This window comes from Aquarana catesbeiana, linkage group LG03 (assembly GCF_042186555.1).
Source record: "Aquarana catesbeiana isolate 2022-GZ linkage group LG03, ASM4218655v1, whole genome shotgun sequence".
NCBI lineage: Eukaryota > Metazoa > Chordata > Amphibia > Anura > Ranidae > Aquarana > Aquarana catesbeiana.
In genome coordinates, this window is record NC_133326.1 from 429904291 (window position 1) to 429919740 (window position 15450).

At 42.9% G+C, this 15450-nt stretch overlaps 1 protein-coding gene across 1 annotated transcript in view; it reads left to right on the forward strand.

Moving 5' to 3' along the window:
- HSPA9 (heat shock protein family A (Hsp70) member 9) overlaps positions 1-15450 on the forward strand; it is a gene marked incomplete in the record, with an annotated part of 514139 nt that overhangs the window by 412163 nt on the left and 86526 nt on the right. The window contains 1 exon segment of the mRNA XM_073620776.1: positions 10497-10589. Within this exon segment, the coding sequence (XP_073476877.1) occupies positions 10497-10589 (93 nt within the window).

Genomic DNA, 15450 nt, shown 5'->3' on the forward strand with positions numbered 1-15450 from the left:
ACGCAGACAACTGGATGGGGAGTAAACAAGGCTGCAAAGCATTGGTTGAAGTGGTTTACGAGGGGCCGAATTTCGTAGAGCCAATCAAATTCAGAGTCACCCCGAGGATGACAGTGTTAATTATCGTTGAAGTGCATGAACCTCAAGATCTGCTCGTATCGTGTCCTGGTCATGAAGGCAGAGGACACGGGCATATGGTGAATTGGGTCAGTGGACCAATATGACCGCAACTCACTCTTTTTAGTTACGCCAATGAGGAGGGATAGGCCCAGCAAGGTCTTAAATTTTGGAGACCGTAATAAGTCTCTAATCTCTGGCAAGGGTCAGCTGGGGATTAGCGACGATGAATTGACCAGCATATAAATTGCTTTGCTCCACAATAGATCTATAGAGATCTTCGGTGAAAAACAGCGAATAAAAATCAAGTGACATAAAATCAACTGTTTCCACCTGAATTCCGGGTTGGCCAGTGAATGGGGGAAGTACGGGTGCTGCAGAAGTGGTAGTCTCCCAATTAGGATTGGCAAATGCAGCAGGAAGGGCACTATGGGCTTGACTGGCCTGTCTTTGTCTTCTTGGTGGCAGTGGGACTCGTGCTAGCCACCTTGCCTGCTTGAACTGCACTTATGGGACTTGCCACGTTATCACGTGATATTGCAGTGCAGGATGTACTAGGCCGCTGGTGCTTGCCAGTTCACCAGAAGGATGAATGGCGCTAGTACTATCGCTCTGCTCCATACGAGTGGTTCTTGCACCTCAACGACAGCAGAAGAACGGGGTCTGCTACACCTGACCCAGTCAGAGCTATCTGTCAGGGTGCCGCTGCTGTCTACAGATTCGTATTCTGAGCCTGAATCTGTCAGATGAGTGACTTCCTCTTCACTATCTGTCATGCTCAGAAACGTGTAGGCCTCGTCACTAGTGTACCTTCGTTTTGACATTTTGGTCTCTAAATTTGCTGGTACACTAGTGAGACTCACAAGAAAAAAAGCACCTGACTGTCAGCGACTGATTCAAACGCTACCAAAAAAACTGTTAGCGTTCGCAGGGATCAGGTCTGACTCTGCGAACGCTGCCGTTGTGTTTTGTAAGTGACAGTGATCGATTGATACTGCACTTGGGTGGGCTGGGCGGAGGGGCTAAACGCAGGTGCTAGCAGATATCTGGGTTGCTAACGCTTCGTTTTTGGGAACCCTAAACTGCTTTGGGACGCTAATATAGTTCTTGATCCAATATTGATCCGTTCAGACACTATACTACTAAGGGAGGCGTATGGTGTGTGCGTGGGTGTCAGGGTCTGCGTCGCCCCAGTAGTGCTATCTGACGCTAAAACCTAACTTTGATCACCCGCCGGGTGATCAGGGGGTTAAACCTTTATTTAGGTAAAATACGGCAGTTGCCCTGATGCTATAAAAAATGAAGTAGCTAACCTGCATCACCCGTGACACTTATACACTGATCACTGGTGACGGGTAATCAAGGGGTTAAACCTTTATTAAGGGGGTCCCTAGACCTATCTGGGCCTAATACTAATTACCCGAACACTGATTTTTGTCACTAATGACACTAGTACAGCGATCGAAAAAAAAATCTGAATGCTGCACTGGGTGACAGTGTCAGGGGGTGAAGGGGTTAACTGGGGGGGATCGGGGGTGAAATGTGTGTCTACGTGAACTGGTGTTGGTGTAGTGTTGGTGCACTTACTCTGAGATACCCTCTCTCCTTGGTCTGGAACGGAAAAGACCGACACGAGGAGAGATGACATCGCTTCCCCTATCAGTGTTTACAGTTACACAGGGGAAGGATCTCATTCACCAGGACTGATCACCGGGTCCAGGCCAGATTTCATTGGCCTGGCCTGGGGATTGATCGGTTCTGGATCGAATCCGATCGTCACGCGCGCCCGACGCAACATGATGGCAATTCGCCTGCCCATGCCATTCTGCCACAGTGGAACTGCGGCGGCTGATCGGGAACAGGTTAATCACCACTGGGTTTTTCTGTTTTTGTTTTTTTTTTGATAAACGAAAAAATACTGAATATGTTTAAAAAAAAAAAAAACATTATTCTCTGTTTCTGTATTAAAGGTTTACAAACAAATCTACTTAATACATTTTGGCCAAAATGTAGTCTGCTATAAAGTATGTCTTGGGTAAAAATTACCCAAATTAGTGTATATTCTGTAGTCTGTGTGAAAGTTAGACTATAGTATAAATATTTGAGATGCCCATCTCATTTGTTAAGGCCCTAAAATTCTAGAACAGTACTAAAATACCCAACAATTACCCCTTTTATTGAAAGTAGACAGTCTAAGGCAGGGGTGTCAAACTCCAATTCATCGGGGGCCGCATCAGCAGTATGGTTGCCCTCAAAGGGCCGTTTTTATCTGTAGGACTTTGTATATACTCTTTATTATAAATAATTGTCTCTGCATTCAATTACTACTGGTTTTAATAATTTAAAGAATAACTAGCTCTGAAAACAGACGCCTAGGAAGAATAATGGAAAGCAGAAATTTAAATGTACAATTATTTACAATTTATTGAAAAATTACTTTTGGAAACAGTAATTTTTTTTTTTTTTTAAACATACAAATATTGCTTGGCACCGTTTATTACACATATGGCAAACACAAGGCATTAACTTTCTTTAACTTTTCTGACTGGATGTCTGAGGTCAGCCTGTCGATGTCTGGCTTTAGGTCTTGTGCTGTAGCAATCCCCAAAACAGCATGGAGGTTATCAGTGATGCGTGATCTGAGCTTGGTCTTGTTCAGATTCATGTCTGAAAACATCTGTTCACATAGATAGGTGCTCCCAAACATGGACAGAACACTGGCAGCTTGAAGTCGGAGCTGTGGCATCAAAGCAGGGGGGAGGACGCGGTAAAAGCCGTCGACTGCAGCATCCTGTAACTTTGCTCTCAGGCTACTGGGATTGGCAAAGCTGGTAAATGTTCAGTGGTGTTCTTTAAAGTCAGAGAAGCGTTGATCAAATTCATCAATCAGTTGATTCACTTTGGTAGCCAATCGAGCACATGAAAAAGCACCTGGGAATGGGTTTGAGATGCTCTGACAGGCTGCCTTTTAATTCTTTGACCTTTTTTGTTGCTTTTCCTGGTGGCTAAGGTTGGCATATTTGACTCCGTGTTTGGTCTCAAAGTGCCGTAAATTGTATTCCTTCATCACTGCCGCTGCCTCGTAGCAAATAAGACTTACCGGCTTCTCTCCATTAAGCATAAACGTATTCACTTTCCCATCTCTCATGACCTGACTATTAGGGTTGTCCCAATACCACTTTTTTTTAGGACCGAGTACAAGTACCGATACTTTTTTTCATGTACTCACCGATACCGATTACCGATACTTTTTTTTTTTTTTAATGTCACGTGACAGTGGGTTTTTTTTTTGGTTTTTGGTTTTTGGTTTTTGGTTTTTTAACAATGGGGGGGGACGGTGTCTGTGGGTTTTTTTTTTTTTTTTATTTACAATTTTTATTTTTTTACAATAATGTTTTTTACTCTTTATTGCAATATGTGTTTTTTTTTTTTTTTTTTTTTTTCAGACCTGTTAGGGGGCTTTGGTGAGATATTAGGGGTCTTAACATACCTCTGATATCTCCCCCTTGAGACAGAGAAAGAGACCGAGGATAGAGATTCCCCAGTCCCTTTCTCTGCAGCCTCAGCTGCACTGAAAATGAATGGAGAGAAGACACGGCTCCTCTCCATTCATAAACTGACACATCGTAATCACAGGAGATTACAATGTTTCAGTTATGTGAATGGACAGAGTCAGCTGACTCTGTCCATTCACAAAGGAAGGAGGAGGAGGACAGCAGAACGGAGGGGGAGAGCGGAGAGGCACGGCGGAACGGAGGGGGAGAGCGGAGAGGCACGGCAGAACGGAGTGGGAGAGCGGAGAGGCACGGCAGAACGGAGGGGGAGAGCGGAGAGGCACGGCAGAACGGAGGGGGAGAGCGGAGAGGCACGGCAGAACGGAAGGGGAGAGCGGAGAGGCACGGCAGAACGGAGGGGACAGAGAAGGAGAGGGGGACAGCGGAACGGCTGAACGGAGGGGGCAGAGAAGGAGAGGGGGACAGCGGAACGGCTGAACGGAGGGGGACAGCGGAGGGGGACAGAGGAACGGAGGGGGCATGGAGGAGGATGCAGTGACAGTCAGCGGTGATCGCGTGTGGGAGTTGCAAGCACCGATCACCGCTGTATGTCACTAAAGCAGCTGAAAGCCGCTGGGGGAGAAGCTTGTAACTCCCCCATGCGCCGATCACCGCTGACTTCCAGGTATCGGGGGAAGCATCGGGAGCATTTGCCCGAGTACAAGTACTTGGGCAAATGCTCGGTATCGGTACCGATACTAGTATCTGTATCGGGACAACCCTACTGACTATTGTTGCTGATCATGTCCATCCTTTTATGATTACAGTGTACCCATCTTCTGATGGCTACTTCCAGCAGGATAATGCACAATGTCACAAAGCTGAAATCTTCTCAAACTGGTTTCATGAACATGACAATGAGTTCACTGTACGCCAGTGGCCTCCACAGACACCAGATCTCGGAGGCATACTATGTGAGCCTTCTTGTTATGGAAAGTACGGAAGGCTTTGGTCCTTTTTTGAGGGACATTTATTCCCTGAACATTCAGGGAAAGTATATTCAGTGGTGCCATGGCAATAGATCAAATAGTTTTAACTTACTTTTTGTTATGCAGAGCTGACTGCGCAGATCAACCTGTGTGGACTGAAGAGATGAATAGATAGAAAAGAAACCAGTGAATTCTGGAGTAAAGAGTAAACAAAAAACATATGAGATTAGATGATACATTGTATAAATTATTTTTTGCAAGTAATCACAATTTACCTGTGAAAGAGAATAAATATCTCTCTCAGGGGAATAAGTGCCTTCGTCACACTCCCACATAATATGGTTGGGAGAATGAGGAGGGCTAATGGGGGTACACAGATCTTCCGCTTACAGGAGAGAAGTGCTATGTCAAAAGACATCAAAATGATGTTTCATTAATTGGAGTGCAGAAAATAGTTTTTGTTGAAATTATTTATTCCAGGGTGGTTGTATATGGTTAGTCTTGCCCTAGGCTAAATAATTCAGTTAGAAAGGTACTGTTAATAACTTTGGTATTGATGAAGATAGTTTGAATTATTTTGGGATTTTAGCCCTTTTAGAGTAAACAATTACATATTTTATTCATATGTAACTGTTTAGATATAACTCATAAAATTGAGGTTGTATTGCTTCAGATTAGAATAAACAAAAACCTAATTCTAGGAACTAGTTAGGTAATAATATATTTGTTTTAAGAAAAGAAAGAAAAAGCTTCCATTACTTCTGGATTATTGAACATATTTGTCCTAAAAAGTAATAAATCTATTGTTATTACCTGATAATATATAACTGAACAAGAATTTCCTTATTTCACTTATATATTCTAAGGCTATATGAATCAGAAGTAATAAGAAATATAACTGGAATGTAACATGATCCCACACAGTGTGTGACTATCAGGATGCAGTTACATTCAGTTATAAATACAGGTTTTTTTATAGAGAACCATCTCTTAGTATAATAAATGAAGAGATATCAGGAATTAGGATGTCAGTCCATTGAATCTTCTTGGTCCATGGATGATGTGGCATAACGGCCTCTTTTGTGAGAATGATGATTCCCATTTTGTTCTGGAATTTTCTGGGTGCTGCCTGAAGGTGAAGATGATGCCATTCTTCTGCGTGTGGGAGTGTTGCTGCTTGTGGGTTCTGTCAGATTTAATTTTAAAAGGGTTTGTTGTAGTTCATCTGCTGATCTGCTTCTGTAAATTGTACCTTGGTAGTTAAATCTGACTGAAAAGGGGAAGCCCCATTGATACATAATGTTGTGGCGTTGCAGTTCCATTAGTTGGGGTTTCATGGATCGTCTTTTAGTAATAGTAAGTTGGGATAGGTCAGCAAAAATTTGATAATTGTGTCCTTGAAAATTAAGTTCCTTTTTTCTCTTGCAGCAATTAGTATTTGTTCTTTCGTTCTGTAATAATGAAATTTTGTGATTATATCACGTGGGGGTCCATCTTTCTTTTTGGCTGTGAGGGCTCTGTGTACTCTGTCCAGTTCTAAACGTTCAATAGGGATATCTGGCTTTAGTTCTTGTAATAGAGCAGTAATAGTAGATTGCAGGTCTGTCACAGTTTCAGGTATTCCCCTTATGCGCAAGTTTGAACGTCTGGCTCTATTTTCGTAATCTTCGAGCTTAGTTTGAAGTATTAAATTCTCTTTTTTTAATTGTTCCAATTCTGTTATATTTTCTTGGGTTGTAATTTCAATTTCATCCATTTTTATTTCTAAGGCTGCGGTGCGGTTTCCCAGCTCTCTTATTTCTTTGGTTAGGCTTTTTGTTATTTGGTCTGAGGTTTGTTTTAAAGCCTTATGAAGCATCTTTTCAAATTGTAATAATATTACTGGGGATACTGAGGAGGCTTGTGGAGAAGTTTGTGAGAGGATTTGTTCTGTATCTGACTCAAATGGAGAGTCTTGCTGTGACATTTTCTGTCTGTGAGAGCGCCCTGATGCTGTATCTTGTGAGGTGAGTGGAGCTGCTTCAGCTGCAGTGAGTGCCTGTGAGCTCTTTGTGAGGTGATTTTTATTTCTGCCACGGTTTCCTCCCAGTACCATATTTCCTGCCCAAACTTTCACAGTTTGTTCCCAGGGGCAAAAAGGTTCAAATGGATACCTTTTGAGTCTGCAGGCTCCACTTTGTCCTTCTCTTCTCAGCGGTGTGGAGCTCTAACAATGCATGTCTGCTCCGCTAGGCTCCACCTCCTCCCGACACCAGATCTCAATCCAATAGAGCACCTTTGGGATTTGGTGGAACAGGAGATTTGCATCATGGTTGTGAAGCTGACAGATCTGCATCAACTGCGTGATGCTATCATGTCAATATGGACCAACTTTATTACATTTTTTATCTTATTTTAACTTAAGCTGCAGCAACATCTGACTGTATAGGAATTCCTGTGTCCCCAAGTGGATTTAGAAAAGGGTTTAGGCACTTTAGTACTGGCTTTCCTTACCAAAACATTTTTCAGTGCTGTGATAATTTGGCAGCATAATGGTATTGAGGAGGTTAAAACATGGAGCTTCTTAATGATGTACTAGATACATTTTTTTTGTACAGGTCATACACTGAGGAGTAGGAGAAGGGTTTAATTAGCAGGTCACATACCAGTTGTCAGATTGAGATGAAGGGGTTAATGAACAGATGTATATATCCAACATGGAAGTTGGATGCAGAAAAGGAGGATGTGAGCTGATAACAAACACACATCTGCTGCCACCTCTGATCTGGAGCCAATGGATGAATTCTCTCCTCCTTCCTCCCCTCCTTCAGCATTGGTAACCTTTCCTCCTGCAACAAAGCTTAGCCTTTCCTCCAGCAACAAACACTATACTAAGATCAGACTTTTACATGGAGATTATGTTGCTGTATTCTTGTATTTTTTTTTTGTTTCGTTATTGCAAATAATGTGGAATTGTCTTATGTACTAATACACTTATCACAAGGTTTATTGGGGGGGGGGGGGGGACAATTTCCCTTTAGTGCTCTATATATTTCTCTCTTTCCAATTTAAAAACGCTATACTGTAAATCAAAGCGATTACAGATGTAATCGCAACTGTCAAAGTACAGAGCCGTTTGGACTGACTTTGTATGCAGCGGCTGCCCAAAGGTAGTTTCTGCAAAGCTGTTTATAATATACACTGCAGGAATAAGCGTCCAAGCGTAGACTTTGCAGAGCAATTGTACACATTCATACACATACTTTATGTGCATACATTTATGCAATTGGTATAGGTAGTTTGGTTCATTATAACAATTTAAATTTGACATGTTACCGTAGATTTGAAAAGACATTGTCCCTGCCTGTTCAGACTTGTTTTGGTTCAACATTAATATCTGGGTTTTTTAATTTTTGTTTTCCTAATTAAAATGGTTTTATGCACAAAATTAAATGTACAGTGGGGACGGAAAGTATTAAGGGGTTAAAGACCCCCTTAAATTTTTTACTTTGTTATATTGCAGCCAATTGCTAAAATCATTTAAGTTCATTTTTTTCCTCATTAATGTACACACAGCACCCCATATTGACAGAAAAACACAGAATTGTTGACATTTTTGCAGATTTATTAAAAAAGAAACTGAAATATCACATGGTCCTAAGTATTCAGACCCTTTGCTGTGACACTCATATATTTAACTCAGGTGCTGTCCATTTCTTCTGATCATCCTTGAGATGGTTCTACACCTTCATTTGAGTCCAGCTGTGTTTGATTATACTGATTGGACTTGATTAGGAAAGCCACACATGAAAGCCCGCATGGAGTTTGCTAAAAAAAAAACACCTGAAGGACTCCAAGATAGTGAGAAATAAGATTCTTTGGTCTGATGAGAGCAAGATAGAACTTTTTGGCCTTAATTCTAAGCGGTAAGTGTGGAGAAAACCAGGCACTGCTCATCACCTGTCCAATACAGTGCCAACAGTGAAGCATGGTGGCGGCAGCATCATGCTGTGGGGGTGTTTTTCAGCTGCAGGGACAGGACGACTGGTTGCAATCGAGGGAAAGATGAATGCGGCCAAGTACAGGGATATCCTGGACGAAAACCTTCTCCAGAGTGCTCAGGACCTCAGACTGGGCTGAAGGTTTACCTTCCAATAAGACACTGACCCTAAGCACACAGCTAAAATAACAAAGGAGTGGCTTCACAACAACCCCGTGACTGTTTTTGAATGGCCCAGCCAGAGCCCTGATTTAAACCCAATTGGGCATCTCTGGAGAGACCTAAAAATGGCTGTCCACCATTTACCATCCAACCTGACAGAACTGGAGAGGATCTGCAAGGGGAAATGGCAGAGGATCCCCAAATTCAGGTGTGAAAAACTTGTTGCATCTTTTCCAAACAGACTCATGGCTGTATTAGATCAAAAGGATGCTTCTACCTAATACTGAGCAAAGGGTCTAAATACTTAGGACCATGTGATATTTCAGTTTTTCTTTTTTAACCACCTCAATACAGGGCACTTACACCCCCTTCCTGCCCAAGCCATTTTTCAGTTTTCAGCGCTGTCGCACTTTGAATGACAATTGCGCGGTCATGTTACACTGCACCTTAATTAAATTTTTATCATTTTTTTTCCCACAAATAGAGCTTTCTTTTGGTGGTATTTGATCACCTCTGCGGTTTTTATTTATTGCGCTATAAACAAGAGGGACAATTTTGAAAAAACACAATATTTTTTACTTTTTGCTATAATAAATATCCAATTTTTTTTTTTTTTTTTTAACAAATTTTTTCCTCAGTTTAGGCCGATACGTATTCTTCTACATATTTTTGGTAAAAAAAAATTGCGATAAGCGTATATTGATTGGTTTGCGCAAAAGTTATAGCGTCTACAAAATAGGGGATAGATTTATAGCATTTTTATTATTTATTTATTTTTTACTAGTAATGGCGGCGATCTGCAATTTTTATTGTGACTACGATATTGCGGCGGACACATCGGACACTTTTGACACATTTTTGGGACCATTCACATTTATACAGCGATCAATGCTATAAAATTGCATTGATTACTGTGTAAATGTGACTGGCAGGGAAGGGGTTAACACTAGGGGGCGCTCGAGGGGTTAATGTATGACCTAAGGAGGTGATTCTAACTGGGGGGGGAGGGGACTGACTAGGGGAGGTGACCGATCGCTGTCCCTATGTACAAGGGACACGCCATCGGTCTCCTCTCCTCTCTGACAGGACGTGGATCTGTGTTTACATGCACAGATCCACGCTCCTGCTCTGTTACCCGGCAATCGCGGGTGCCCGGCGGACATCGAGGCCACCGGGCACGCGCACCGGGTCCCGAGTGACGCAGTGGGCACGCTAGCGCGCGCCCCCTAGTGGCTCGGGAGGGCGAGGACGTCATATGACGTCCTCCCAGAACAACAGAAGCCTCGCCCAGCCGTCATTTGACGGTGGGCGGTGGCTTAGCGGTTAATAAATCTGCAAAAATGTCAACAATTCTGTGTTTTTCTGTCAATATGGGGTGCTGTTTTTCTGTCAATATGGGGTGCTGTGTGTACATTAATGAGGGAAAAAAATTAACTTAAATGATTTTATCAAATGGCTGTAATATAACAGAGTGAAAAATTTTAAGGGGGGTCTGAATACTTTCCTCCCCCACTATAAATTAGTGTAGAGCCACTGTATAGGATTCCTTTGGTGTGATGCTTTTGAAGTACAGTATATTGCATAGTGAGCCCCCATTTGAATTGTAATTAGCCGTGTATCAAACACCCTATATTTTTTTTATATTTTTAGATTCATTTTCTGGTTTTCCCATTTTAATCTCAAAATGCTGTTCTTGTGTCACAGGTGCCAAGTTTGCTGAAATTGCTTAAATATGTACAAAATGCTGTCTTCTAGGAGCTTGTTGAAGCTGTAAATAATGCAGAAGGAATTATTCATGACACAGAATCAAAGATGGAAGAATTTAAAAGCCAGTTACCTGAAGATGAGGTTGGTTTCATTTTTTACTGTCTATTGTAAACTCACTTTTTTAAAGGGGTACTGAGCTCTGGATATGGTCATCAATTTACATAGAGCGAAATGGGAATGTTTTAAATTGACTATATGCAAAAACACTACAAAATGGTCAATAGGTTTAAAGGGCTAAAAGTAAATGTGGCTTGTGTCCAAAGTTTAAAACAAATAAGAAAAGGGCATTTAACCACTTCAATACAGGGCACTTATACACCTTCCTGAATGACAATTGCGTGGTCATACAACACTGTACCCAAACCAAATTTTTATCATTTTGTTCCCACAAATGGAGCTTTCTTTTGGTGGTATTTGATGACCTCTGCGGTTTTTATTTTATGCTAAACAAATAAAAAAAACGAAAATTTTGAAAAAAATAAGTTTTTTTTGTTAAAAAAAATTTTGTAAATAGGTAAGTTTTCTCTCTCACTGATGGGCACTGATAAGGCGGCACTGACAGGCACTGATAAGGCGGCACCGATGAGGTGGCACCAGTAAGTGGACACTGACAATATGCGGCACTGGTGGGTGGCACTGATATGCCGCACTGATGAGCATTGATAGGCGGCACTGGGCAATAATGGGTGGCACTGGTGGGCACTGATAGGCGACACTGGGCACTGAAAGGCTGCAAAGATGGATTCTTAGGGTGGCACTGCTGGTCACTAATAGGCGGCACTGCTGGGCACTGATAGGTGGCACTGCTGGGCATCCCTGGTGGCACTGGCAGTGGTAGGCATTGTGAGTGGGCATTGATTGGCAGCTGCCTGGGCACAGATTAGCATTTCCCTGGGGGTCTAGGGGGCATACCTGGTGGTCCAGTGTGGATGGCCATCCTGGTGGTCCTGGGCGGCTTCCCTGGTGGTCCTGGGCAGCTTCCCTGGTGGTCCTGGGTGGGATCCGAGGGGGGCTGTGCTGATAAACAATCAACACAGACCCCCCCTCCCCATCAGGAGAGCAGCCAATCGGCTCATGCAAATCGGTGCAAATGTTTTATTCTCTGAATAGAGAAGATGGTCTATTGGGGACGGACACTTTCACCCACCCCTGGGACTTCCACCCGTGCTATGCTTCCCACCCCCTTTTCTACACATTCCTTAGACCCTAAAGAAACTTCAGAAGACATTGACCCTTTTCATTGCCCCATTTTGGCTCAAAAGGCGTTTAGTGAAGCCTTTTCGAACTCTCTCTCTCTCGAAGGACTTCATTGCAGGGACCGCTTCGTCGCCCAGGAGGCAGCATGGTTCCACTTTACCGGCAAGTCACAAGAAGCTAACCAGTGTCATTTATGGCAAGTATCGAAAAATGAATGCATGGTGAAGTTTGAATTGCTGCAGACTTATTGACCTGATCACCCAGTGAAAATAAAGGAAAGACTAAAAGAAAACTAATACAGCCATCACATCTAAGAATTGGTAACCTGCAATATGTTTGCTTTTGGGTTTAATACCACTTTAAGACTTTTCTCCACTTAGGCTCTCTGATGGATAAAGAGTAGACCTTTCTTGTGAGTCTTTCCAATCTGAATTGTACTAAAGACAGACCCAGGGTTCTTGCCCAAGGTATCCTTCTCTGGACATTATTCTTCCTACAGTCTGTCTTAATCTCTTTTGCGAAAAAAAAAAAAAAATTCCACACTCTTGATGTCCGATGTGTTACATTACCTAGAGATAACTTAAGGAATTGTGTTTACTGGCATCAGGAGGGGCCAAAAAGCTTCACAGAGTTCCATAGCTATACTGTTGAAAATGGCTATGTTCTTATGGATCTGGATACCCCAGTTTGGGGATCCAGGCACATTGTTCTAGGGCTTTGGCATCTGTATGGGCAGAAAGGGGTGCTGCCACTCCAGAACAGCGTGCAAGATTTGCTACATGGTCAAGCTTTACTACATTTTGGGTTAAAGATATCGCATATGGGTTAAAGACAAAGCTTTTCGCAGGAAGGTCCCTTCCCCCTCTAATGGTAAGTTATCATTTATCCTCTCAGGTCCTATCCTGATATACAAATCAGGAAAATTCAAGTTCGACCTACTGGTAACTTATTTTCCAGTAGTCTTTGAGGACATCAGCAATTGCCCACCGCAAAAATTTGGAGTGCCTTGTGTTTTTTTCAGTTTGGCTTTTCTACAAGTGATAATCTGTGGGTAGGCCCTCTTTCAAAAAGATGAATGGAGCAGTGTTTCTTGGAAACTGTGAGAGGAGCTACACTCTCTCGGGTGCTGTCCTGAAAGACTACTGGAAAACCTGTTACTGGGACTGGTAAGTTAACTTGATTATTTTAATCTTTTTTTCTCTTTAATCAAGACTCTTCTCTACATCGCTGCGAGAGCTGGCCTGTTCAATCACAGCTATCTGGCAGGGCCATCCTTGGCCTGGCTTTTGGAATGTAGTGTCCAGAACCCGCTGAACTGGGCTTTGTAGAGCTAGCCTGAAAGTGACCTTTAGCAACTGGGTTCTGCTTGGGGCACTTCTCAGACTCTTCTCTGATTGAAAAAAAAAAAAAAAATACCAAGGGGTGTTTTCCAGGCATTGCCTTAGTGTTTGCCCTGTCTCTGAAGACTCACTTTGCAGTCCAGTCTGGTTGACAACCAGAAGCTACTTCATATGCATAGTGTAGGCTGCTTTGCATCTTAAAAATTCCCGTTTCCACCACAGAAGTTAATGGTGTAGGCCTCTGACATCTTATTCTTACAGTATCATGCACACACGTGGATCTACAGTTTTTATTCATTCCTGCAATCCGCCTTCAAGCCATCCAGCCCTCTGTTGCTACTTGAAGAGTTTCAGGAGTACCTGAAAGCCTTGCCTTGTATCCTGAGTCTGCACTGCCTTATCCCAACTCTGTTGCAAAGTCTGATTCTAGATGCAGGGGGAAAGAGATGGTCTTATAATGGGTGCAAACAAAACTGAATAAAAAAACAATTTGTTGATTCAACCACACTTAATGAGCAATCAGTATATCAATGCTACAACTCACTGGGCTTTGTAAAACCAAAAAATCCTTTTAACAAATTTTTGAAATACTAGAATATTTTGCACTTCATTAAAAAGGTATCCCAAACACTTAATTCCACATCCACTTAAAACCACACACATCCACCACACTGATATATACACGCATAGTGACCCAATGATGTTGATAAAGGTGTTCTCATCATTAATGTGTTTCTACAAAGCGGATATAGACTAGTGATTTCCCGCCAGGAATCATTAGGTAATGGTTCACATCATAGTTTTTAGTCCCTGCGTTGGTACGTGTACATCACCATGGCATGATTAGAACAAATTTGGTAGATGTGCTGCGTAAGTATATGGAGGAAGCTTATGGGTGCCTACAGCTCACTGGAACAGCTCTGGGCTGCTTGCAACATGCTTCTAGATTGTTGACATCTGTAGCCTAGAATCCTGTTGCCCTCTGCTCCTGTTGTCCCCGGCTTCTAGAGTCTGTTAGATCATTGAAGTCCTGTTTCTCTCTCAGGTGTGGCTGGTACCTCTACCTTTTTGGCTCAGGCTTTTACCAGTGGTGGCTGGTGGTAATTTTTTCTTGGGGGGGGCTGCAAACACTGCTCCCGACATATCCCCTCCCCCTCGGGTCGGTGCACTTACCCCATCCATGGTGGCCAATCACAGGCGACTACCCAGGCTCTCCGCGGGCATCACAAGCAACTTCTCCTTCCCCTGTTCAGCGGCTTCAGTCTCCTCCTTGGCGGCCCATCGGGAAAAGGGTCTCATACCCGCGCTTCCTGATTGGCGGAGAGGCGATTCAGTGTGAGAATAGCGAACCACCTACCCGCATTGGAATTCATGCGCCTGCCGTCCTGAAAGGTGCCAGACGTATGGATATGGGGGGGTGGCGGCAATGGATAGGAGAGGCTGCGCCCCTGCTCCCTTAATAGATGGTCCGCCCCTGGCTTTTACTACGGTCATGCAAGACTTTTACTGGGATCATCCATTTTATTTTGTTGACTCTAACCACAGAGGCCTCAGGCACATTCCCACACCTTTCAACACAGATCCTATATCTGATCTAACCGTGGGCCTTGGTGACTTCTGCTGAGCCATCTTGAGCTGAGATTCTGAGTTGGTCCCGTCTTTGCCTGATAAGTTTTCCTCTGAAGAGTCAGTCTGCTGCAATATTTGGATCCAGTTTATCCAGATATCGCATGCAATAATGAAAATGTAAATTCAGGATCTCTTTATACTGAAAATCAAACGCACGGTAAATACCGCTTAAAAAGGGGTCATTTCACAGAAAAATTACACTTGTAAAATATCTTGTCTAGCCACTCTATTATTTGAATTTATAAACTAAGTTGGTTATTGCACCCACCAACCAGTGACCCATCCCTGCAATGCTTAGTCAGCTGAGGGTTCCCACATGCCTGGTCATTTTTATTTACATTTTCCTGTCAGGGATTCAGACTGAATGAGCTGGGCAGGGCTGAGTCTTTGGTGCAGGTGGAAGCTCCCTGACCAACAGCTTCTGAACTGGAACTATCACATTTAGCACTGTTGGAAATATCCCTGCTAGAGGTTTCCCCTTTTGCTGCAGCCGGAGTTTTATTTTGGGGGGGGGGGAGGGGTTGCCTGTTTCCGAGAACTACCGCTTAAGTTTTTCTTAAATGCAAAAATGAATGCGCTATTTATATCTCAGAGACATTGTTAATTGGTTTTAGTCCCATTTTAGTCTCCTCCAACAGTTTGTCGGCTAAAATCTAATGGGTTTAGTTGAATTGTAATGCATTATTTAACCACTTGCCTGCTGTGCACTTTTACCCCCTTCCTCCCCAGGCCAATTTTCAGCTTTCAGCCCTGTCACACTTTGACAATGCACGCTC